This window comes from Nelumbo nucifera, chromosome 5 (assembly GCF_055504915.1).
Source record: "Nelumbo nucifera cultivar China Antique chromosome 5, China Antique-T2T, whole genome shotgun sequence".
Classification (NCBI taxonomy): Eukaryota; Viridiplantae; Streptophyta; class Magnoliopsida; order Proteales; family Nelumbonaceae; genus Nelumbo; species Nelumbo nucifera.
In genome coordinates, this window is record NC_142653.1 from 15,083,832 (window position 1) to 15,109,544 (window position 25,713).

A 25,713-nucleotide genomic window follows, 5' to 3' on the forward strand; every position below is an offset into this window, starting at 1 on the left:
GCCACACAAGGAGATGATACCATGAATGCCGGGACCCTTTTGGGCTGGCTATCTCAGCTCTCCATGTGTAGAGTACTTTCTCCTTATCTTCCACATTGACTAACCATTAGAGGAACTGCCCCGAGGTGGAAAAAATCATTTTTCTCATTGATTACTCAGTTTCTTTTACAAGGTACATATAAATCAGTTCTACTTTCTTACACCACTTGCCCGTTAAAATCAAATTATGCAGCATAATGCTCCATAGACAAATTGACACAGAGAAAGGAACATACCCTGCAAAACATCAACAGCCATCTGAAACAACAACAAGAAAACTGATGAAAGAATGGGTTTGCCCAATATGTAATAACCATGAGCACACCCTTCCCCAATAAATATTCCCCTCTAAATTGCTCACTAGAATAAATTCATTGGTTTGTTTTTTCTCTCAAAACTGGTTCAGTGAGCTATCACTGCTTGTTTTTCCTCTAGGGCATTGACGAAAATGGAGCCCTGGCAGTTATGTACCAGGACTCCCATCAAATTAACAAATACTGGGATTCCAGAAGACCACTACCTTAATTAAGTATAGACCTTCATGGATCTCCCTATGTTTCAACTATTTATCCTTGAAGTTAAAACAATCTGCAACATCAAAAATGTTGGCTAGCTGGCGGACACTAGATTGCACCACTTCAGAGTTAGAAGAGACAGACTCAGGAAGATGTGGTAGGCAATTGGGCCGACATTGATCACAATTACCATCTAAAGAATGACAGAAGAGGAATAGAACAGACCTGCAGAATATAAACCTGAAGACAGGGCATCAACTAAACAGATGTACAGAGAATTCACTGACAATTATAAATACTGCTAAAAGGTTTTATTTTCCATATAATTATGTAATGTTTGGAAAATCATTACATATAGAGGAATATTATGGCTGAGATGGCTGCCAGCATGGTTCGTTTTGTTTTTGAAAACAAAAACTTTTCATGTGAGCAAAAAAATATAATTTTTCTGATGCGAAGTTGTTTTTGTTTTCAAAAATAAAACCAACCATGTCAAAAATCCCCTTAGTAAATTCAGGTTTGTCGGTAAGCATAACCATGTCCATTTGGACACCCACGTATTAAGACCTAATCATAACATTAACACATTCAAATAAGTACAAGAACTTTCGCGAGATATTGGAGTTCCCCAAACTCACCAGTCAGAACTGGAGGAAAGATGGGCTTCTTGGTTGTTTCTTTTTTGTTGTTTATTCCTTCAACAGCTCTCTCTCTCTCAAACATGCAACATATATAATGTAATTCTACAAAATGTTTACATCTTTTTTCTCTTTCCATATGGAGTACTTTAAGGCTATCATGTATTCTAATTTTCTGATTCTTGTTATTTTGTTATGTCAAGCAATGATTATTCCATCCTACCAGATTTTCATCATTGGTTTATGCTTTATACTTAGAATAGATGTAGCCTTTATTCACATCTACTATTCCATCCTTTCTTTGTCCTAAATTTGTCGAAAACATTTTTAGCCATTTCCAGCTGTTTCTGTTTTATATTGTGGTGTGTGGGTAGGTGGGGGGGGGGGGGGGGAATGGGCCCTAGTGTTCTTTATTTCCTTTAAGTAGTGTTTAAAAGTTATGTTTCTTAGTTATGGGTCTTATGGGCCTTCTCTTATTTTCTTTAATTATTTCTTTAGTGCTGGCCGCCCCATTAAGGGCATCCAAGTAATTGTACTCAGACTTAGAATTATTAATAAAAGTGATGAAAGGGGGCTAGAGAGAGAGGTTCAAATTCTTCTTTTCTCTCTTCCCTTCTTCTCTTCTTCCACAACCTAATGCTGGAACTTCTTTTCTTCTTTTCTTGCATTATCTGAATTACTGTAGGTGTAATTTTCAACAGGTAACAAGCACTGCTTACCCACCTTGACCACCTAATAACCAAACAATGGTGAATGCAGAAAAGACTAGTAGAATAAAGAGATAAATACCTGAGAATAAGCCGCCGTAGAAATGCATCAGATAATACTTGAGCCCAGACCAGATCTAGGTCAGTCGTTGTACAGAGCATCTCTTCCCATTCCGAGAAGGCAGTGCAAAGTATGTTGTCAGCTTTACTATAGACATCCTGGAAGCAAACCCACACAGGAATTAGACCAGGCAAATCTGTGGATATGGTTCATAGGAAATACCACATGGCCCAAGCCAACTTACAGTACTTTCACCACATTGGGAGAGGCCAAGCAGTTGGCAGAAAGCTTGCAAAGGAGCAGTGAGGAAAAATGTAAATTGACTACCATTCTGTGTTAGATCAGCACCAGATTGGTTCCGAAATACTGGCCTTGAAGGAGAAAGAAGCAAGGCAGCTCTTTCCCCCCTTTCTTCACCATGAATAACCTGAAAATGATTCATATATAAGCGACTTTCAGAAAAACAAAAAGCCACTGGTGGAATGGTGTACAAATAAAATGTAGCAGCTTTAAATGCTAAACAATGATCAGGTTGAAAATTGATTATTCAAAAACCTAAACTATTGGAAATCTTACCTTCATACCCAGTTTGCCCTTCCACACTGCCAGTACACCTTCCACACCCTCCTTTTTTATCTTTTCAAGTGGGGTGAGGAGGGGATTCCTACTTTTCTTCTCTAAAAAATTATCTTTGATTGTTGGTTTAAAAAAAAAAGTTGCATATTTGTGGAAAATATGAGCATGAAAAAATAAGTAACAAATGAGGTCAAGCAGACTAAGATGGTTTGGATATTTGTATAGAATCCAGCCTATTTAATGCAACTCGAAGGGTCTAAAAATAGGGAAAGGCCAGAAGGACATGGGAGGAGGTAGTGAGGAAAGATTTGAGGGTTCACAATTTAACACTGGGCATGGACCTTGATAGAATGATAAGGCAAAAAAGCATTCATGTGGCCAGCCATGTTTAATTGTTTTAAGACTTCGTTGAATTGAGTAAGTCTCCACATTGAATGTCTCATTTAATTGAACCCACAGGAGTGGAAATTCTTCCACTGATTCTCTTGCAAAATAAAGGACCTGTAGAAGTTACTTATACTGGGGATCTTCATTGGGAAGTAGACAGCTATAGATCCAATATCTTTTGGTGTTTTTCCTTGTATGTAATTACGACCTGCTAACTGAATGCAGCCACAGCCAAGCAGATCAATTTTTCTTAATTTGCAATTAAATTTCCGAACTGTTAAACCATATACTGGGAGTAAGGATTAGCTGAATGCAATAGATGTTCAATGGGTTGCGGAACCAATGATAACTCTCCATGCCAGTAATAAAATGCATGGGACCCACAACCATTTTATTTCTCACTGTGTACCTCATGTATTTTATCACTGCCATGGGGCATTACCATTGGTTCCACAGCCTTCTGAACAGCTATCACATTCAGCTAATCCGAATTCTATTGGAAGTGGGTTCATCAGTAGGCCATTAGAGAAACTCTAAAATCTGGAATATTCTAAACGTCAAAAACCATACTTCAATGGTTAATATAAAGTGTTAGATTTTGGGACACAATTAATAACTGTTGAAAAATGATGGAAGAACTAAAATGTGCATGTATGTACCTTAACTTTCAGAATACCAATATAATTTATCTTAATATTTATTAATAATATAAATTTTAACAATCAATTCTAGCATTGATTGACAAATATCCACTAAGAATAGAGAAGCTTACTTAAAAATAAAAAACAAATGAGTATAGCAAGCAAATGGGGTATGGCCTAGTGGTGAACTTATGGAGTAGGGTTCAAATACTCCTATTGTCAATGGATTGTCTAGTTACGGAGTAATTAACGAAATTAATGAGAGAGGTAGGGATTAAAGAGAGACAATAAAAATTAGGCACAAGAATCCAAATTCAAATTTGAAAACATGCCTTAAATCATTAATAAATGAGACAGAAAGAGAGAGAGAGAGAGAGAGAGAGAGAGAAATGACTTAAATATAGGAGCAATTAATGAAATTAATAAGAGGAATCCAAATTCAAATTTGAAAAGCAAAGTAAAGTATTGGTCAATATGCTTATAATATCAACCTGTATCGGGCTTGTATCATCCCAATACATACGAAAAGGAATGCAACAGGTGATTTCTACACATTCCATGTATCAGGCTTTTGTTGGAATGATATGTATTGTCTTGCAATATAGAAATTGTTGCAACTTGAGACAGGTTAACCTGAGCCGAACGCAAAAAGGTCGGTTGAATTAGGTTAGGTTTATATATACAAACACATAAACACACACACACACACACCCCAAAATAATCCTAGCTTTTAGGCTTAGAATAATTGGTGGATATACAGTGCATACTTGACAAAGAAAGCGGGAAGTCAAACCCAAACAAGGAACCTATCTATGTTTTAGACCCAAGACATGTTATTTTATGTTGGCTGCAACTTACAGAAACCGTTGCTAAGGCACCAAACAATTAGGACTTGGGAAGTCCCTGTAGCTGTAGATAGAAAAAAAAAATATTTCAATTTTGCCACCATTTGGGTAAGGCAGATCAAGGTCTATGCTTCTAAGCTAGAGATTGAAGGTGTCTTACTTGATCAACAAACTGAAATTGTTGGAGCTTTTATGAGCCATTTTAAATCGATATTTAGGAAGCCCCTTAGTGAAAAAAAAAAACTAAGTCTAGAAGGGTTGGATTGGCCAAGGATATCATGTGACAAAAAGTTAAGGTTAGAAAGGAGGTTTGATCTAGAGGAAATAAAGGAAGCGATTTTCTCAATTGATAGAGATGAAGCACCAAGACCAGATGGATTTACAATGGCTTTTTACCAAGACTTTTGGGACATCCTAAAAGAGGAAATTCTATGGGTATTCAATAAATTCTTGAGTAGAGGGGTAATAAATCTAGGGTTAAATTCAACATTCAATGCTTTGATTCCGAAAAAAGTCAGGGCAACTCATCCTAAGGATTTTAGACCCATCAGTCTGATCAATAACTTGTATTAAAATCATAACAAAGGTATTGTCTCGGAGAATCAAATCAATGCTACATTATATTATCTCTCCAAACCGAGGAGCTTTTGTTAAGGACATGCCAATCATTGATCAAATTCTCATTGCCAATGAGAGTGTGGAGGAGATGAAAAGAAATGGAAAGAAAGGAATAGTCTATAAGCTTGACGTAGAGAAAGTATATGATTTGGTGGACTGGGACTTTTTGTTGGAAGTGATGAAAAATAGGTTTGGAGGAAAGTGGTGTAAGTGGATTCAAGGATGCATAACTACATGTCACTATTAAATAATTGGTTAATGGTGCAGTTGTGGACCGCTTTCTATCTTTCAAAGGAATTAGACAAGGGACCCCCTTTCCCCTTTTTATTCACCCTAGTAGCTTATGTGCTAGGTATCCTAATCCAAAGAGCATATTTGAGGGGTCTGGTGAAAGGGTGGAGAGTGGGTAGGGAAAGAATGCCTATTACGCACCTATTAAGAAATATAAAAAGGGTGATCCAAGAGTTAGAGAAGATGTCAAATCTGAAAATTAATTTCAGTAAGAGCTATGTGGTGGGGATTAATATGGATGGAAGAGAGGTGACAGAATGTGCAACCATTTGGGGTGTGAAGTTTCCCAGTGACCAATGAATTATTTGGGATTACCTCTAGGGGGAAACCCAAGAAATATGATGTTCTGGAACCCGGAGGTGGACAAGTTTACAAAAAAATTAGCCTCTTGGAAAAGGAATTACCTCTCTTTAGGTGAAGACTAACTCTTACCAAGTCAACTCTAGCCAACTTACCTATCTACTTTCTTTCGGTTTTCAAGATTCCTATGAGGATTTGTAAAAGCTCAGAGAAGTTAATGAGACTTTTGTGGGAGACCGGGGAGGAAAGGAAGGACCATAGGGTTAGATGACAATTGGTAAGTAGAAGTAAGGAGTTTGGTGGCTTAGGGATTGGGAACATCCAAAAGAGGAATTCGATGTTGTTAGGGAAATGGTTATGGAGATTACCAAGGGACAAGGACAAACTGTGGACAAAGGTGATTATAAGCATCCATGGGCTGGCAACTGACGGTTGGGATGTCGGAGTTTTGGCTCGAGCTACTAGTGCGACACCTTGGAAAGCTATTCATGTCATCCTTCCTCACTTTCTACCCTTTGTTCGGTACAATATGTGTTTTGGGATTTTGGTAAGATTTTAGGAACATGTGTGGGTGGGGGATTCACTACTCAAAGATCAATTTCCTTCATTATATTCTTTATCCAGTTAACAAAAAATGAGTTTGTTTCTACCTTTTTATCCTTGTTTTCTTTAGGGCCTAAACTAAATTGGGACTTGGGGTTTAGACAAGGATTCAAAGACTCCCCCAACAAGTCTACAAAGCCTCTTTAACTCTTTTGTTGGTAGCTGGACAAAAAAGAGAGGAAGAATATTGTGTTGATGTACAAGAGCAGCAGTTTCTTGGACAGTTAGGGAGGAAGGAAACCAAAGAATCTTTGTTGAAAAAGAGAAGCAAAGAGGCAATCATACAAGTGATCACTTATAGGGTGGTGCACTAGGTAAAAAAGTGGAGATGTTCAAGGACATTCATACAGAGACATTGCTAAACAAATGGAAGGAAGTGGGAGCATCTGTTCCAAGCAAAAGTGTTGCTCAACCTCTATGGTTTCCACCTTGTGGAGGTGTTGTTAAGCTAAACTTTGATGGAAGTGATGAAGGTAACCCTGGTCCATCAGGGATTGGTGGAGTTTTTAGGATGGAGGAAGGTTCAGTCACAACTTTGTTCCCATGCCCAATTAGTATGGGGTACTCATTGCGTGCAAAAATTATGGCTTCGATAGAAGGTATGAAAAGGGCTAAGGAATTAAGTGTTAACAAGCTGATCATTGAAAGAGATTCTAAAATGGTAATAGGTTGGTTAGGGAAGGAAGGTGATGGATTGTGGGCATACATTAATGAACGAAGACACTTCACACGGCTAACTCAGGGTATGGAGGTGAGAGTGAAATGGGTAAAAAGATGTGCTAATTCATTTGCAAATGCACTTGCTAAACAAGGGGTGGGAAGGAATCAGTTACTTTGGGCTACCTTGTAATGTTGTAACTTATTCGGGGAGTTAAGAAAGTTTACCTCCCCCACCTTTGTAATTGATTATTTCTTATTAATGAAAAGTTACTGTCATTGATAAAAAAAATGCAACTCAGGTTCCAAAATAGCCTTTTTATGCATTTTCCTTCTTTTTTTTTATTGGAAAGAGTAACTTTCATTAAACCAACAAAACGAGCATAAAATGTCAACCACTCACAGCATGAGTGTTGACCCCATATTTTATCACAAGATTTACAACACATCCAAAAAAGATTCTCCCTTTGAGTACCCTGCTTTGCCAAAGTATCAGCCACACCATTGGCTGATCTCCTTGTCCAATTAAAGAGTACTCCAGCCTCCCTTGCTAAGCAAAAAAAAAATCTCCCTCATCTGCTATCTAAAAGTCCACACCCCCAAACTTTTTTTTTGATAAATAAAATAAAATCATCCTCCATTATTTCAAAGATTGGTTACATGAAAATCCCCTTAGAGGGCCTATCCAAACAGCAAATACATAAACTACAACAGATACTACATGAATGTTGATGTTAAACATGAATTACAGTTGCGCCTAGAACAATGATTCCCTATTTGTCCCTTGTTTTGCCAAGAAATCGACAAATGCATTAGCTGATCTCCCAACCCACTGTACTATTATAGACATATTTTTTGTCAGTCATTTGAATTTCGTTAACTCATTTTTGTAGCCCCAAGTGACATCCTTTGGATTATTTAACCAATCCACCATTGTCTTAGGATCCCCTTCAATCAAAAGCTGCTCCACGCCCACTTCTTTTGCAAGAAGTATTCCTTGTATTGCAGCTAATAACTCTTCCCGGATAGAATTCCCAACACCTAAAGGGCCAGAGTAGAGTAAGACAACCTCTCCAGCATCATTCCTTAGTACACCTCCCATCCCAGAGGGACCTGAGTTACCCTGGCTACTCCCATCAAAATTCGGTTTCAAAGAACTAAGCAGGGGGGGGGGGGACCCAGCTAGTCAATACCCTTACCTTGGAGGAGGAATAGCTTGCTACCAACATCCAATCCTTCCAACAATCAGTAAAAGAGAAATGGTTAAACAATTCAAGAGTCTTTAACCAATGTATTGACCTGTGCATAATGCAGTCCTTTAAGGTTTGACTGCTCCTTCCTTTTTCTTGGAAGATCCTAACATTCTTTTCTTCCCATGCTGTCCATAACAATGCTGCTCGCATGCACCTCCACATTTTCCTTCCTCTTTTATGGGGCCAAGAGAAAAAAGAAGGGTTAAAGATTGTGCTTACTTCTATTGGCATATCCCAACTACACCCAAACAAAGATAGAAGCCAAACCCAGGGCTATGCAATTACACTACAGGATAAAAATAGATGATTACAATCCTCACCTTGAGATATGCAAAGAATGCACTAGTTTGGTGAAATATAAAGGACAGGTCTTCTCTTTTGTAAGTTATCCATTGTGTTTACTTTACCAATGCCACACTTCCCAACACAAAGCCATAACCTTGGGGGGGGGGGGGGGGACGGGCCTAAACCAGACTTCTTTGGAAGGGAAACTTTGTTGAGAGGATGTTTGGCAAAGGACATTGAAAAAGGAGCCACAAGAAAATGACCCATCCATTGGGGTGAATGGCCCAAATCCTTTTATTAGGCTTCGAAGGATCCAGCCAAACCTTATCAAGGAGACAAAGAAGAGTAGACAAACAATCAATTTCCTCATCCCTTAACCCTCTACGGAAACCAAAATCCTAAGACAACACTGAAAAATTTAAAATCGACAGAAGGAATTTTGAGATCACCTCTTTTTATACAAAGAAACAGAGTACAAGGATGGAAAAAGGTCTTTTAGAGGGATATCTCCAGCCCAAATGTCCTCCCAAAACCGAATGGAATTACCAAAACAAGCATCATACCTGACACAATTGAGGAACTATGGAAGAATATTGTGAATTGCTTTCCATGGTGTAGCTAGGTTAGCCCCCCTTGACACGCCAACATCCCAACCTCTCTGAACATCCACGAATACTCTTCACCACTTCGTGCTAGAGTCTTTCTCGCTCCAAAGGCCACCTCCACAACCACTTCCCTTACAAATCCGAGTTCTTTTCAAGCACATTCTCGAGCCCTAATCCTCCTTCCTCTTTGCTTCTACCCATGACCCCCAACTAATTAAGTGATCTTTTTTACCTTCTCCCAGTTCCCAAAATAAAATCTCTCATCAATTTTTCTAGTTTCTTCGCTTCCCTAGACAGTATCCTAAAGACAGAGAGGTAATAAGTAGGTAGATTCATGAGGGTAGCTTTTATCAAAGTGATCCTCCCACCCAAAGAGATATAATTTTTCTTCCACACAGCTAATCTCTTTTCGATCTTCTCCAAGACTAGGGTCCAAAACCTACTCTCCCTAGGGTTTGCCCCTAATAGAAGCCCTAAGTAAGACAAAGGCCAGGAAGAAATGGAAAACTCAAGGCAATCTGCAACCGCCTCAACCTCCCCAAAGTCTAGATTGACTCCGGCCATGCAGCTCTTTCCTAGATTGATTTTCAAATTGAAAACTCCTTCAAAAGCTCTAATCAATTCTTTTAGGTTTTCCACCTTCTCACCGAAGCCTCCATCACAGAAGATCATCAAGTCATCTACAAACTGAAGGTGAGTTACTGGAATTCGGCTTGTGCCTACTCTCCATCTCCTTATCACATCTTCCCTATCAGCCCTAGAGATAATTCGACTGAACACATTTTTGTCTGTAGCCATCCAATTAACAGCTTAGAGTCTCCCTCCACCTCATAGTTTTGAAATCTTCATTGCTTGCCCAGCCTCAATCCTTGAAGTAAGGCCATAATCTCAGCTCTTAATGAATCTCCAACACGTATTGGGCCAGAGTAATAGTGTTATCAGCCTGCCCTCTCCATCTTTGAATACTCCTTGAACTCCCTGCCAAATCCTCCTTCCACTAAAAACTAGGACTTTTAATTGGTAAATATAGACATTAACAACATAAATGCCATTTTTATCATTTTTAATGGTAAGTGGTAAGCACTATTTTACATTACAAAGCAACAAGATTAGGATCATGTTAGTCTAGGATAAACCAAAGTAGTCTATAAAGTCAAAACAAGTTTTGACAAACCTGCCTTGAATGCATGGCTGTTATCACTATCAATGATCAGGAAAAGTGGCTTTCTAGTAAAAGGAATAATATCACCAGGGTAAAGCATATTTGAACCTGTAAGTCAGAACAATATCTTAGTAAGAGAGTCCAATAAGTAGCATATAAACCATATTATATCCTTTCACACAAATAGGATAGATTAACACATAGAAAAGACTCAAAATGCATATAATTATCATTACTAGATTTAAAGGAATTAAGTAGATCAGTTTCAAGGACTCCTAACTGTAAAAAGAAACATTGCGATGTAGGTAGGGGTGAGCATTATTCGGTTAAAACCGAAAAACCGAACCAAAAATTTTGGTTTCGATTTTGGTTTTCATAATTAAGATTTCGGTTAACCAAAAAAGCCGAATTAACCAAAATTCATCATATAATATGTAATATATAATATATAACATATAATATATATATATGTTAATGAAATTAGGTTTTAACCAAAATAACCGAAACCGGGGTTCAGTTTCGGTTTTTATTTTTTTCTTTCAATTTTTAAAATTTCGGTTTATTCAGTTTGGTTTTTAACTGAATGCTCACCCCTAGATGTAGGTTACCTGCACTTCCTCTGGGACCCAACCACAAATAATTCCCAGAACAGTCAGTTGAGTCTCCTTTGTCACAGTTAGGAACTTCAGGCAGTGATTTCTCATGTTCATGGGTGCGAAATTTCATATCCAAGGAGGCCATTGAAGTTCTGGAAGCTTTGGTTTGAGAAGCAACAGTCCGACCAAACTTCCCTACATAAATGATCAGCAGAGTAACTACTTCGTAATGATTAGACAATTTTTGGCATACCAATGGGCTAGCAAGTAAAAAAGAAAGGTTAACCTGATCCTGATAGATATATTAGCACAATGATCAGCAGAGTAACTACTTCGTAATGATTACACAATTTTTGGCATACCAACGGGCTAGCAAGTAAAGAAGAAAGGTTAACCTGATCCTGATAGATATATTAGCACAATGCTATCTGGGGGGAGCTCCTCACATACCATGGCAATAGCCTGCCCATACAGCATGTAACATTTTATCATACCTTGCAATTGTATTTAAATCACATAACAGAATAAACAGCTATCACAAAATGATGGTAGCTCAGAAAGAAAAAAATGAAAATTAGTATTACAAACTGTGCATGACCACAGTTTCATCACCAAGAAATAATATTTACTTCACATCATCACAAAATATGATTAAGGACCTCAATTTGTGAAGGTGGTCTCTAAAGATTCCACCTATACAAGATGACCTGGATTAACACAGAATCACTTATCAAAGTCAAAATTTAGTCTCAATGGACTCGCTAGATATGTTCATATGGGATTGTTTCTTGACAGGAGGAATTGTCATAGCGCCTTTATATCAGTAATGGGTTCACTATATTTTGGATGTAATGTTAAAATGGTTAAATCAGATCCCCCAGTGAATAATAATTTATTAATTTTATTAATGTAAAAAGAAGAAAAAGCCTAAGAATCCCAAAGTGTTTCTAATGAGAGACCTAATAATAACAGCACCACTCAAACTAAACAATCAAAATGTAGAACAAAATCTTGATTATATCATCCCATGCCTGTGATGTACAAGTAATAAACTTTTATTATTGGAACTTACAATTTAGTTAATTCTGAAAAAAGAATTATATATTACAAGATGATCATGAAGAACACCTCAAAATATATAGAACTGCCTATCCTTTCCCTCGCATCTATTTCATTTTTATTTCCAATTACATCTCCAGGTTTGTGATCCCCCAATACAACTGATTAAGATTTATTACAATATTTATATATTGGAAGTAGACTAAAACCACTTTTTATATATCTAAGTTTTACAGTATGTATTTTTATTCTTGACAAATCTCCAAAAAATAGAAAAAACCTGAAGATGTATGATGTAGTTCATGATTTTATTTGATTAAACCTTCAATGCAATTACAATTCTCAGTATTGACAAGAAGTCGTAACATGTTCCCTCAATAATGCCTCATCAACTAATGGCAAGTACTTGCATTACATGATGTCAATATCAGCATTTAAGAATTTAACCATCTCTACTAACATCAATGCCTTTCGATGCCCCCAATTGTGAATCCAATAGGAAGCAAGAGCCCCACTTACAGGTCCATCACCAACATGTTATCTCTAAGACTCCCAAATATCGAATTCACATCAAAGCGCCATCCATGGTGGTTAAGCTTCCCCAGTGCAGTATTATCAGTTTCTCTACTATAATATTCCAACAAGATTATCTTCCAATCTTTCAGAGAAAAGGAAAAGTATAGTATCTCAATTATTTTAGCCAAAATGTACCACTTCTTGTTCCAAAACTAAACAGATGCAGGGCTGAGGTTCTTATCAGAACCCTCAATACATTTTTTTCTAACTTGATCCAATGACACTTCTTCTTCAACCATGTCATAGATGATCACACTGGTCCATATCCTGCACTCACTCCCCAAAAAGTCATAAGAGGTCCTTGCTGATAAAAAAAAAAAAAAAAAAAAGTCATACCAATCACAACCTGAAATGAAACCCTATCCTTTATCCTACCACTGCCAAACATGATTTTGTGGCTGTCTTAACAGAAGAAAAACGCTTCACATCTCTCTCTTAATCTATGCTACCCCAAGACATTAAGACTTGTCTATAGCCTCCGTTACTTTCTTATAACCCATCATTTTCCCAGGCAGTCTTATTCCTCCCTCCCCTCTCCCCCCTTCCTCTGCTCTCTAAGATCTTCAAGAAATTATTCCAATCATAATCTGTCCTTTCAACAAAATAAGCTTTGCCTTACCCCTAAACAATCTTAAGAACTGGTTGTCTCCATCTTCTGAAACCTAATTAACAGTTCTGAGCAGCTATATGAGCACCTACATCAAAGTAATTTACAAATTACAACCTTTGCACTCCTTTTGAAACCTAAACCACTCCACCTGAGATTCCTTAGAAACCTTCAATTTGAAAACTTCACTCCAATAATGATTGAATTTCCATCCATTCTTCAACTTCTACATAGTTCCTACAAAACCCTAAACTATACACTTCTATCTAGGAACCAACCAACTCTGAAACCCTGGAAAGCCCCATTCAAACCCCTCAATCTACACCAACAACACATCAACACCAATCCTAAACCATTTCTTAGATCTATCCCCATCTTCCTAGCCCCATTTGACCTTTAAACCATTTATTACCCTATCTCTCCAATAGAAGGTCGGTTATCCATCCTACTTCAATTATACAAAAAACTCTAGACTGAAGAGCTAAATGGAAAGAAAATAGGTAAAAAATAAAATTTCATAGCATAAAAACTTACTGCTAGCAATTGAGTTGTTGATGGACGATAGAGAATAGTTTTCTTTGGATTTGGGGGCAGGGTTCGATCAGTCATATCCACAGCAAGGTTTATATCAATAAGTCCAGAGGGTCCAGACCGATCATTCAAAGCACCATTATCACTTGATTCCACTAAACGCTCTTGGTAGAAAGAACCACTTGGTTCCCACTCCAAACATTGAAGCATTCTGAAAGTATTCAGAGTAAATTCTGTGAACTTGACCTGAAAGTGCCCCATGTAAGAAAGAGTCATACACATCACCACCTACACAGCTAAATCCTGTAGGACCAAAAATAGGATAAATCTTAATGGAATATCGTTCAACTTGGACATGATGAACCATTTTACCTCATTCCGGTGATAGCTTGTTAGCAATGCGTCTTGGAATTTCAGAACCCTGTTTGCATGGAAACGGGCCACATATGGTTGTGATGTTGGATGAGAATCATACAGAGCACAATATCTGAGAGGCCTGGTATTCATAAGGGTCACATCAACTTTCAGAAACCGAGCAATTTCTTGGACCACTTGCTTCCACTCTTTAAAATTAGTTTCCTGACAAAGCATGCATCAAAGAATCATTTCAAGGAATAAAAACAAGGGGATATATATTCAATTTGTGATTAATATGAATTAAAATAATAAGTTCATTTATCATCATACCATATAGTTTCCCCACATTAAGTGTCAACCAAAATATTAGCAGATTGAGGCACCTACTTGAATAGCTGTTTGATTGACTGCCTATTGTTTAAGCTTGTCTTACTAATGACCCATAAGCTCAAGTGGGGATGTCAATCGATCAGGTTAAATGGCAAAGCCAGCTTGACCTGATCCTATAGGGTCAGGTCTATTCAGGTGTAGGGCCAGGTTAGGGTTTTGATTCTTTAACCTGAGTTGGGTTCAGGTTTTGGCAGACCTAATTTGATAACTTCTAACTCCATAGCCTTAAAGTTTTAGGATTTCTTTTCATATTTATTTTGGTTTTTCTTCTTTCATTAATGGAGAAAGTGACACCTTAGAACCTAAAAACCAAATTCAAACTTAAATTAATGGATTTTAGGTTTTCAAGATGTGTTGTAAAAAAATACAATTGAAAGGCTGTGTACCAGGTTAGGTCGAGTTGATATTGGGTTGAACCCTATAGAGTCTGATTTGAGTGAAAACATTGGAAGGTTGGTTAGGGTTGATGCATACCTGTGCCAAACCCAACCTGTTGACATCCCTAAGCCCAAAGAATGTCCTCAGCAGTTTGCATCCAAACAATAACTGTTTGACAGTCTTCCTCCACATCTATATCCTTCCACCCTTGCATAGAGTGCTAGGGTTTCAGCTTTTAGGGCTATGCCTTGTCCAATTGGACCTGAGAAAGAGGCAGGTTTTCTTGTTTATAAATATAATCCTCATCCTCATAATCAAGACAAGTTTCCACATAGAACACATCAAGCCTTTCTCAAGATCCTTGGGTTTGGTGGACATTCTGATGCTGCTTCCAGCCCATGATGATCACCAATGAGGTTCAACAGTTGGTCCAGAAAACTATATAACTGCAATTTTCTTTAGCATTCTCCACAAAATAGGCTTGTCTGGGAAGTGTTCATATATATGTTATACTTGTATTTCCTCTCTGGTTAATTGATTCTGCTGCATTCAATCATATGATGGGGACATATGTTTTAATCAACTCCAAGTTCAAACAAGCATTTTCCCATGGTCCAGGTTCTAAATTCAATATATAGCCACAGGCTTGGGTTCTCAAGTCAGGCAACCTAGTCTGTCTGGTTTGGGTATCAAAATATTGACTAAGCTGGAATTTGCATTTTGTACAAAACATAATAATTTTGTTAGGCCAGTTTTAAGTTTATTACCTCAAAATGGAAGAGGAATGTATGTAAGATCATTAACCAAATTTAAATGACCAGAGCTAACTATTAGATGTTTCTCCATATATCATAGCCAATTCATGAAAGGTTGGAAGATGGTAAAATGCAATGGAATTAGCATTACTGTTTCAATAAATTTAATTCACCCAATGAGTATATCATTTATCACATCACTGTTTCAACTAAGGTGGATTTTGATACAGGGGAGAATTAGCATTTGATCTAGTTCATTCACTTCAAGTAACTTTTCACTTTCTATGAATCTGTCATCCCATTTAGTTTCTCATCCTTCTTCATAAGCTAAGTGTCCAGATCGATAAAAGAAATTTCCCATTTTGATTTCCTTATTCTTGCTCCAACAATTATCAGAAAAAAAAAGCACTCCTATTTTCAACATTGCTATAATTTTGCCAGTCGTTTATCTTGCTTGGAGGAGCCCTTTTAAGTTATTTTCTCATCAACCATCATATACCTCAAATACCATTAAAAAATAACTTATGCAACCTTGAATATCCAAGAGTATCGATTACAAACGCAACCATTTTATTGTCAAGTGAATAAGTGTGTCATCCAAAAAATGAACAAATAAATAAAGTATCATCCAAATTAAAATATTATCTAGAAACGTAACATAACACCTATACCAATTGATGAAGGGAAATTTGGCCCGACCTCGCAATCGCCCGACACGTGGCAAAGGCAAGCAACTCGGGACAATAGAGTGCCCGAAGCGAACATCGGAAGCAAGTCCAAGCTCACTACCGAGCCCGAACTCCAGACCGCTCTACTGAGTCCGAGCTCCCTAAGTAAGAACCCAAGCTCCCTAAATCCGAGCTCCCTATTAAGAACAAGCTCCCTACCGGGAGTCCGAGCTCCCTATTAAGAGCGAGCTCCCTGTTAAGGGTCCGAGCTCCCTAAGTAAGAACCCGAGCTCCCTATTAAGAGCAAGCTCCCTACCGGGAGTCCGAGATCCCTATTAAGAGCAAGCTCCCTACTGAGAACCCAAGCTCCCTGCAAGGAGCACGAACTATACTGGGCCCCAAGCCTCACAAAGCTGACCCGAGCTGGCCCATGGCAGCTCGGAACACTCCAAACCGAACTCAAGACACCTCGCTCGCCACTCCAACACTTCGCTTCCGAAACACCAGGCTGACCAAACATACCCGACACCAAGGACATCCGTATCCAAGGGCGACGCACCTGACTGATTTGGGATCTGACGCCTGACAGCCGCACTTCAAACGGCTTCCTGCTACCGCCACCTGCAACCGTCGTCACTAGCCGCAGAGACGGCTCCGACAAAAGGAACAGTGGCGGTTCTGTCCGGCTAGAGGAAATGACATCCGAACTGGCAGGAGTTCAGAAGTAATCATGCCCGATCTGACGGAAGCCTGGAAGTGAGTGCGCGAGGTGGTTATAAAAGGCTCCTACCCCCCAGGAACGAGGTATGCTAACTTTTGCGCTATCTGGTTTATCTTGCCTTTGAAGAATTCTAACTTGAGCTTCGGAGCCCGTACGCCGGGTTCTCCCCGGAGCTTCTCTTCTCCTTCCGTTTCAGGTCCCTGTTACTCAGTTCAGAGGCAAGATCATTGACAGATAAGACCGGCCAGATTGTGCATCATCACCAATCTCACTTAAAAGAATCCAGATATTTCCAATTATAACTACAATCCTAAAAAAAATGATATAGAATCATGACCTGCCCAAAAAGAATTCAACACTCTTGATTAAGTATGGAAATCACATAAAAAAGAAACATTTTCGGGACAAATAGGTAATCGTGGGCTCCCAATTTCCCATACATAAATCGTAATTGACACTAATAACGAAAGAAAAGAAAATTTGAGAAAAGGCAAATTTGGGGCTTGGTAAATGACATTATGGTTCATCGTTGCTTAAAATTGTAAATATAAGTGCTTCTGATCGTATCCATCAAATGTATAAACCATCCACACGCTTTTCAGTAAAAGTTATTACTACCGAACTAAAGACATACATTTCCAAAATCAACAAATTCTGAAATTTGTGAAGGTTTTTTTTTTTTTGAGAAATAACTGTAGCAGCCAGCAACAAAGTTACCGGAAAAGTAGCTCTGCAGTCATCAAGGATAGCCTTGAACCGATCCACGAGCACGTGTACCATCTCGAGCCGATTTAAGAGCAAAGCAACAACCAGAAACCTGGCATAGAATCGCAATTCCTTGTAACGCAAGCCCAGCAAGTTCATATCCTTCGGCGACCCTTTCGTTCCCTCGAAATAGCCCCTATTAAGGATCGCTTCGTAAAATACGTAGCATTCGAACAAAAATCTGGCCTGACACGTCCTCATATATTGTCCGAAATAGAGCTGACCGATCCGAGACGCGATTTCTCCTATTTCCCATCTCTGCAGACCGGCCTCTACGAGTTTCTTGCGGTTCTCCTGCTGGAATTTCCAGAGCTTCGTGTAAGCCTTAAATACCTTGTGAAAATAGGCATGTTGCCTACGCCCGTACGGCTGCACGTCCCTGACTCTAGCAAACTTACGGTCCGCACTCTCGACCAGATCCCGGAACGTCTTGGCGACGTCGGTGGAGTCGCCCATGGTGGCACGTTAGTTGCCCAGGTGAGTACCGGCGGTGGTCATGAGCGCAAGAACTGTGTTGCCAGTTGCGACCTCGCAGAGGAATGGAAGAGAAGAGAGTGATGCAGGCGGGGAATCTTTTTTAGAATTGCCTACTGTAGGCTGTAGAGTTGGTTTTCAACAGTGAATTGAATCCTCCCTCTCTATTTCTTCTTTTGGTTTGGTTGTCTTTTATTTGCTTTTTCCTTGTCCTGGATTGACGGTGGCGGCTCAGACTTCAAAAGAACTCTAGATATAATGATTCAATCAGTGACACTTTGCTGCCATTACGCCCAAATGACAGAAATACAGAGAGAAAGGGGAGGCGGTGGGGATAGGGAAGGATGGAGAAACACACACTCTCTGTCTCTCTCTCTCTCAGAGTCTTTTCTGAACTCCTCTGTGGTGGGGTTTTGCGTAATGTGGAATCTGTTAATTATCTTCTCTCCTGATACACTCTGTTAACGGTTGGACGACGGGAGTACGGAATCTTTAAAAATCCGTTTAAATTTTACGGAAAATGTGAGATGACACTTTTACCCCTTGAACACTATCAAGCTTGACAATCAATATAGATATAGAACAATGGAAATGGTATGATGGATCTCCGGCCACGGCTGGCAATCTGGGGAACAAATATGAATTTAAAAGTTTAATCTAAATTTAGTTAAGCAAATTGAAGAAGTTTAATGGGAGAATGACCAATCAGTTCAAATCAGAATTTTAGTCAATTTGTATTAAATTCACGGGCAGGATGTGATTTATAGGGGAGAGGGATTCAGAATTCTGTATTTGTCCGAAGTTTAATTTTGTAAATTTGTCCGAAGTTTAATTTTGCATCATGTGTATCCGTATTTGTCCGAAGTTTAATTTTGTAAATTTTATTTCAAAATTTGAATCGAAAATAGACAACGAAGCAACGGAGCGAGGAATGCTGTGAATCCTGTGATACACCATGTTGACATGACAAGTCTGGAGAAGGGTCCAAGTCCCAAGGCCCCATTTGGATGATTAAGATCTGCTCTATTATCTTCCAGGATAAAAGATGAAAACTAAACAGTCTCGAAAGGATAAGAGTCTTTGTGCAAAATAAGTTAAGCGAGCACACTTTAAAAAGTGATTACCTAGTCACGCAATTAAGCTTTGAAGTATTGAAAAACGGAGAGAGAGAGAGAGAGGAGAGATTCTTGGTTTTATTTTTTTTGTTATATTTTCAAGAAAATGGCGATGAACGTGTGGGTGAGTTGGTTCAAGAAGAAGCGGGTGGTCAAAGAATATCGCGGCAATTTTTAAAATGCAGTTGACTGTTTTCGCGGTGGGAGATGCACCGACAAGTGTGCAGTTGTGCTCTGCTGCACTTGGATCATGGCTTTCACGGGCTCCTAATTCTACTTCTATGCTTATTACCAAATAAATATAATATTTATTGCGTTAATTATCAATCTTAACGCTCTCTCTCTCTCTCACCGAACAGATGTAGCAAGTCGCAACAGGTAAGCCGGCGTCCTGATTGGTACTTTGCTAGTTTGCTGTCGTTCTTTGAGAAGGCCGCGGTCCCCCGTTAGGCCATCAAAATGATTGATTTGTAATTATTAGATTTAATGGCAAATGTCGTGGCGAAAGAGTGGTTTATACTTTATACACAAACTCATTCGATGCGGGTGTTATTGCTTCTTGTTCTTAACGAACTCGCGCGGGAGATCCCAGCTGAAGCTGAGTATATGACACTGGTTTTTCTTGAGCAATGGGTCTTCGCTTCTTCCTTTACAGCTTCAACTTCAAAGTATGGCACAAAGAGAATGGGGACATGGTGAGGAAAAGTAGCTGACTTTTTCAGACTTCTGTTCCTGCCTCCATCGCTTTATAAATCCGTGTCATCAGACTCGGACTGACTCGGATATATGGTAAAACAATTTTGGTTACTGGATCAATGCTCACGTTTCAAATTGAAATATTTTAACTATTATTTAATACTTATACATCGTTCAAATTACAGAAAAAATAGTTGCTTCCCATTCTTTCTAATTTGTCTTGGGATGCATTTGGTTGGGCATAATAAATATGATGGAAAATGAATAATTCTTTCTAAAGAAATATAATCATGGGTGAAAATAATTTCCCCAAACTACAATTTTTTTTTATTTATTTGTATCATTGCAAGTGACTAGTGGGGGAATGTGGTACATACAATGCAAGGAGAGTGCTACTATATCATGGGTGAGGGTTTGGAAAATAAATTTAAAAAATAAATAAAAATTTGTAAGACAGGGTAAAGTGAAGTTTTCTCTAAATCATATGCCCATTTTATCTGGTATTTTGTTTAATTTGAAAAACTACTAAAAGTGTTGGAGGTGAATTGAGAAAACCAGACTCTATTGGAACTCAAAAATTCCACCCATTTTAGTTATATTAATTCAAGCAAAGTACTGCAGGGCTGCACCTGCACAGGCAAGGGAGAAAAATCCATAAAGTGTACATCTTTATTTATCTTTTCAGTCCACCATTAATTGCACATGTCCTCCACTTGTGCAAAACATATAAAAGATGCCATTCATCCAAAATCATGATGCCTGAGGTAGAAAAAATATTAGGGTAAAATATAAAAACCTCCCCTCAATTTTCTCACAATTATAAATAAATCCTTTACTATAATTTTATTTTAACGAAACTTTTGAGAAATTCAATAAAAACCTTATTTTTGTTATTGTTCCAGATGTAAACATTAGATTGATGCATCAATTTTTTCCAAATATTTATTTTATCCTTTTATAAATTATTTTATATACAAAATTACTGAAATAATCTCATTTTAATACAACGAAAAACATATTTCAGTAATTTTGTATGTAAAATTGCTGAAATAATTGTTAAAATAAGTTTTTGTTGAGTTACAATAGGATTAATTCAGTAATTTTGTATGTAAAATCATTTATAAAAGGGTAGAATAGGTATTTAAAAAAATGGTACATCAATCTAACGTTTTTTTGTCTGGAACAGTAATGAAAGAGAGGTTTTTGTTGAGTTTTTCAAAATTTTAGAGAATATATTTATTAAAACAAAAGTATAAGAGAGGTTATTATGATTGTCATAAACTTCAAGGAAGGTTCTTGTATTTTATCCAAAATATTATCAAGCAAGCGAACCAAACTATTTCCGTGAATACACCGAAGAGCTTCTAGCAGTCCTCTTCCCACCTGCTGGATATGTATATGTGAATCCACTTATGGTTCTACTCCCAAAGTCCCAAGAACCGGGTCATTATCATAGCATATCATCATCAGCTCTGTGGTTCCAGTCTTCTAGGCACCTTTAGAAAGTCAAAGAGTTGACTTTCAACTTTCTATTCTTTTGCTAAAAAAATTATTTATATATATATATATATATATATATATATTAACAAGATTGATGTAGGCACTAAGTGTAAATACATTTAGCTCAGCATCGCATTGATTGCAATGGGAACTTTGAATCATAAACACATGAGAATCCTATTTGTGATAAGGACTGTAATGACACAAAACAAATCATTGACACAATTGCGACAAAAGTCGTGCTGGCCGAGCGGTCCGCCAATATTGGACTACCTCCCTAAAGGGTAGGGGAATACTCGAGAAAGCAAATGCAGGTCATTATACCTGTTCACGGACCGGGCTTCTTTCAGGTGGGGCTCATTCAAATTTTGGTAAAAGTTAAGTCCGAATCAGGCCCATGAATAGGTCTACAGGCCACTTGCACTTGCAATGAATTGAATACATCACCCATAATTAATTAGAGTTACAGGAGAGGAGCCTGTTCCCTTGCTATGTGATTTTGCGATGATCCCAATATGACTCACTTTGCTGTGACTGTCGAATCATATAAACAGATTAGCACCTCTAAAGAACTTTGTCCCTATCATGTGACCATAGAAAAACTCACAGCAAACTATAACCAACACATACCATGTGAGAATGTTAAGGCTCAGTTTGGAAACAGTACAAATGCAAATATGTACAACATAAATACATACAAAATAATATAAAATATAAGATTTTACACTCTACATATTTGCATTTATACTTCTTCCAAACTCAACCTATGAAAAAAAAATCCTCATCACAAAAGATTCTCACGGACATATGACAAAGCCCCAAGGAGGTTTTTCCAATAATAGTTAGAGAATCCTGGTCTTCTTCCTTATCGAGGGAAAAGTCTTTATTTAGATGTTTCTCCTTATAAATTCAGTATCTCCTCTATAAAATGAGAGAGGTTAGAGAGCCTGCACACTAAAACCTGTCTCAAGATCCCTAACTTCTCTGCTCCCTTTTTCTACAACAACCTCTCTCTCTCCTTTCTCACACAAGTCCTCTCTTAACCCTACCTTCACAGATCCTTGGTCCTTCGGCCTTCAAGGAGACCATTCCTCCATTGCCTTAACATCCTGCTTACACTAAATAGCAATCATACATTTTCACCGACTTTTTATCTAACTATGAGCCACACCACACAATCTACCTTGGTCATTCCGCCGGCGCCAGTCCCGACAGAATCATATGAGATTAATGGTAAATCTGTAAAAACCGAGAGGCATAGCCCATATGGTCTATAGCTTCTGAAAAATGAAAAGTAATCTCACATCAAGAGTGGTCACTGGCAAAGTGGCTAATGTCTCGTTAAGTTAGCACATGGGACATATTATATTATGTTACACCTTCTCCCTTTTCTTCTTTTTACTAACTTCAATGGAAGTCCTACTCTTTTGCTAATAAGGTGATTACGTAAAAGCTTTTTCTCTTCCTCATCTTGTTGAATACCTCTTGATCGTAACTTCTATATACAGAATCACATATTCACACCTATTAATTATTTATTACATAAAATAGTAAAATAAACATTAAACCATACTTTTTTATTAATTCCACGAGAAGAATCTCCTTTCAATTCTTTTATATACATACAACAACAACAAAAGGCTTTATACAAATCAAGTTGCATTAACAAAACATACAATGATAATACCATTTTTCATAAATAACAAAAGCTTCTCTTTCTTATATTTTCCGTTCTCTTTTTGTTCTTTTTTCTGTTCTTTACCATGTATTATTTTATACTCTAAGAACGAGAAAGAAGCTCATCGATTTTCCTTATTATTATTTTAGATTTAATAGCAGCGTTGTAATGTAATGAGCATTCAATTCAGCCATTTCCCTAACGCCATTATCACTCACCTAAGTTCCTAACTTTTGGGTTAATTTGGTTCACATAAATAGGGAGTTATAGGCCTATATGAAGAAATTTTTGCTCAAATTTCCTTGCTTTCATTCTTATGCATTCTTGCTTGCCAACTTCAAGACCTGTAGACTATCTTCATCCCATCGGCTTATATCAAATGTGGATGGATTTCCTTACATAACCTACTACTAAAATTTTTATGGAAAGTGCATGTAAAGTGGCATATTTTCAATATTCATGTAACCCAAAGCAATCAAACAATTTTCTTGTAAATTAATATGGTCAATCCCAAAACTCCTGAAAGCAAAATGTTGCTTACAGTGGTTTTGGTTCTAGGTGGATTAATCTTCCTTTTGATATACCTAAGTAAGTGGCTATACATCTTCACAATTACGGGGTATTCTGCAACATAAATGATTTTCTTTTGGGTCCTGTTATAAGATAGAGGTGTAAATTGGGCCATGTTCAGTCAGCACAACATGACCTATTCTTTTGGCGGGCCAAGCTGGGCTATGCTTCCCTCCCCTAGGACACTGGGGGGGGTCGGCCCAGCCTGAACCCATGCAGCCCAGTACTGTATCATGGTCGTGCCATGGGCCAGGTTGATCCATAGATTGGGCCAAGCCATGAAAGGCAGTTTTTTAAATTGAAAAAAATAAAGCAAATCGACAAAATAGAAAAAAATAAAAAAAAGTCTTAAAATTTTATTTTATATGAATTTTAATGTATATAATTGTTTATATATGTAATAAAAAAATGAAATAGTATAATAAAATTGGAAATAAAATTATATATATAAGTATGTTATATATTTTATAATAAAATGAAAATAAAATTTTGATGTATACAACACGAGGGCCACTGGCAGCACAACACCGTATTCACCCATGGACTTGAAACCCAAAGCCTGGCATGGCCTATATGATCATGCTATAGCTGGCATGGCCCACCTTCTGTCATGCCAAACCATGCTGGACTGACCCAAAATCATGCCGAGCCACGAGTGGTACAACCCGACTTATACGTCTAGTAGGGCACACATGTTGTAAGAAGGAAAAAGAATTGTATTACCGATTTAAGCGGATAGCTTTCCTCCAATATTTTGGAGATGATGTGTGAAAGTGAAAGGGTGGTTTTGCATTTGTTTTATGTTTGATAAAGAGGCTCAGAAGGGATGCGATGTGGCCATCCATGTCGTAAAAGAGACAAAAGAAACCATGGCCAGTTGACCACCCAACTACCCAAGCACCAGAGGTTGTGGCTTTAATTTCTCGGCTATTTGGGAACCTTCTGACGCATTTCTTTCAGGTCAAAAGGGGGCTTTGACCGTTAGCGTGGGACTGATCCAGCCTGGCAGCCTGTATGCCTTTACTCCCCTTTCTTTAACAGATTCTGGTGGAGGATTTGTTGGGACCATTCTCTCTCTCTATTTCTCTCTCTCTCATACCCTCAATGTGGGTGAGGATTGAGGTGGTGCTTATCTCACAGTTCAAACAATGATAGTATATATCCTTTTTTTAAGTGTTTGTTTGGTTTGCAGTGGGAATGGTGATCTATTCTTATAGTTTATTTATTCTATACATGAATTAAAATGAAAATTGAAACCAGTTGGAATAGGACTTAATTCTAAAAGAGGGAGAGGGAATGGTCATTCCTCCGTAGAAAAATACAATTTCACCATCTTATTCTACCCGATTAAACAGTTGGTTTCAAATTTCGATTCCAATTCCAAATCCATTCTCGTAAATCAAACGGGCTCTAAGTGACAAATACAAAAGCTGAGATGTATTTGGATTCATGTGCTGGAATGGCATTTTTTAGTTTACATCACAAACCTATAAGCTGATGGCATGGAATGCAGCGGGAAAAGATTGCAAGTTCCGGTGAAGCCGCACATATGCTTCACCTGGATAGATAAACTAAGCAAAAAAAGGTTTTACACTTCTGCTAGGAGAGTGATCCGGGCACGTCCCTGCTTGTAACATACAAAATTACATGATAGATGATGTTTTCGAGTCCCCTTCTAAAGGATTCTAGCTTAGCTTTTATCTGCCTGTTTGATGCTTGTGGTTTTGCTTGGTCCCGTGATAGAGATTATTAGTTTAAGGAGTGGAATTGAAGATGTAGTGATTAATAAAAAAATCTTATACCATATGACGTTAATGAATACTATGATTTAGCATGGTGCCAATTGGCTGATTGGTAATGTCTTTTATTGGTTGTAGCGGAGACTTGGTCTCCGATGAAAATAAAATAATTTACTCCTGTTTTTAACTTTTTTAGAAATATATTATGTCTATTGCAATATATATACTATGTCTATTGCAAATCACGGATTTGATACCCAAAATAACTCTGAACAACATCATTTTGAGATTTAGGTGACATTTGATAGTATGTAAGTATTGTGGATGGGACTATTTTGGTTCTGTCCACGGTAAG

At 37.9% G+C, this 25,713-nt stretch overlaps 1 protein-coding gene across 4 annotated transcripts; it reads right to left on the reverse strand.

The window, feature by feature from the left end:
• Positions 1-126: 126 nt before the first annotated feature.
• LOC104604377 (uncharacterized) lies at positions 127-18,484 on the reverse strand. 4 transcript variants are annotated; one of them, XM_088887556.1, is made up of 10 exons: positions 17,539-18,467; positions 13,925-14,131; positions 13,556-13,798; positions 11,175-11,241; positions 10,792-10,974; positions 10,200-10,291; positions 2,205-2,387; positions 1,982-2,118; positions 560-794; positions 127-276 (listed from the first exon to the last, which is right to left on the reverse strand). In XM_088887556.1, the coding sequence occupies exons 1-9, from the start codon at positions 18,040-18,042 to the stop codon at positions 602-604; spliced, it is 1,809 nt and encodes a 602-aa protein (XP_088743682.1). In that variant the 5' UTR covers positions 18,043-18,467; the 3' UTR covers positions 127-276; positions 560-601. The 4 variants fall into 4 exon arrangements, with proteins under 4 accessions (XP_088743682.1, XP_010266981.1, XP_010266993.1 ...); XM_010268679.3 differs by having other exon boundaries at positions 127-794; positions 17,539-18,484; XM_010268691.3 differs by lacking the exon at positions 560-794.
• Positions 18,485-25,713: the final 7,229 nt, after the last annotated feature.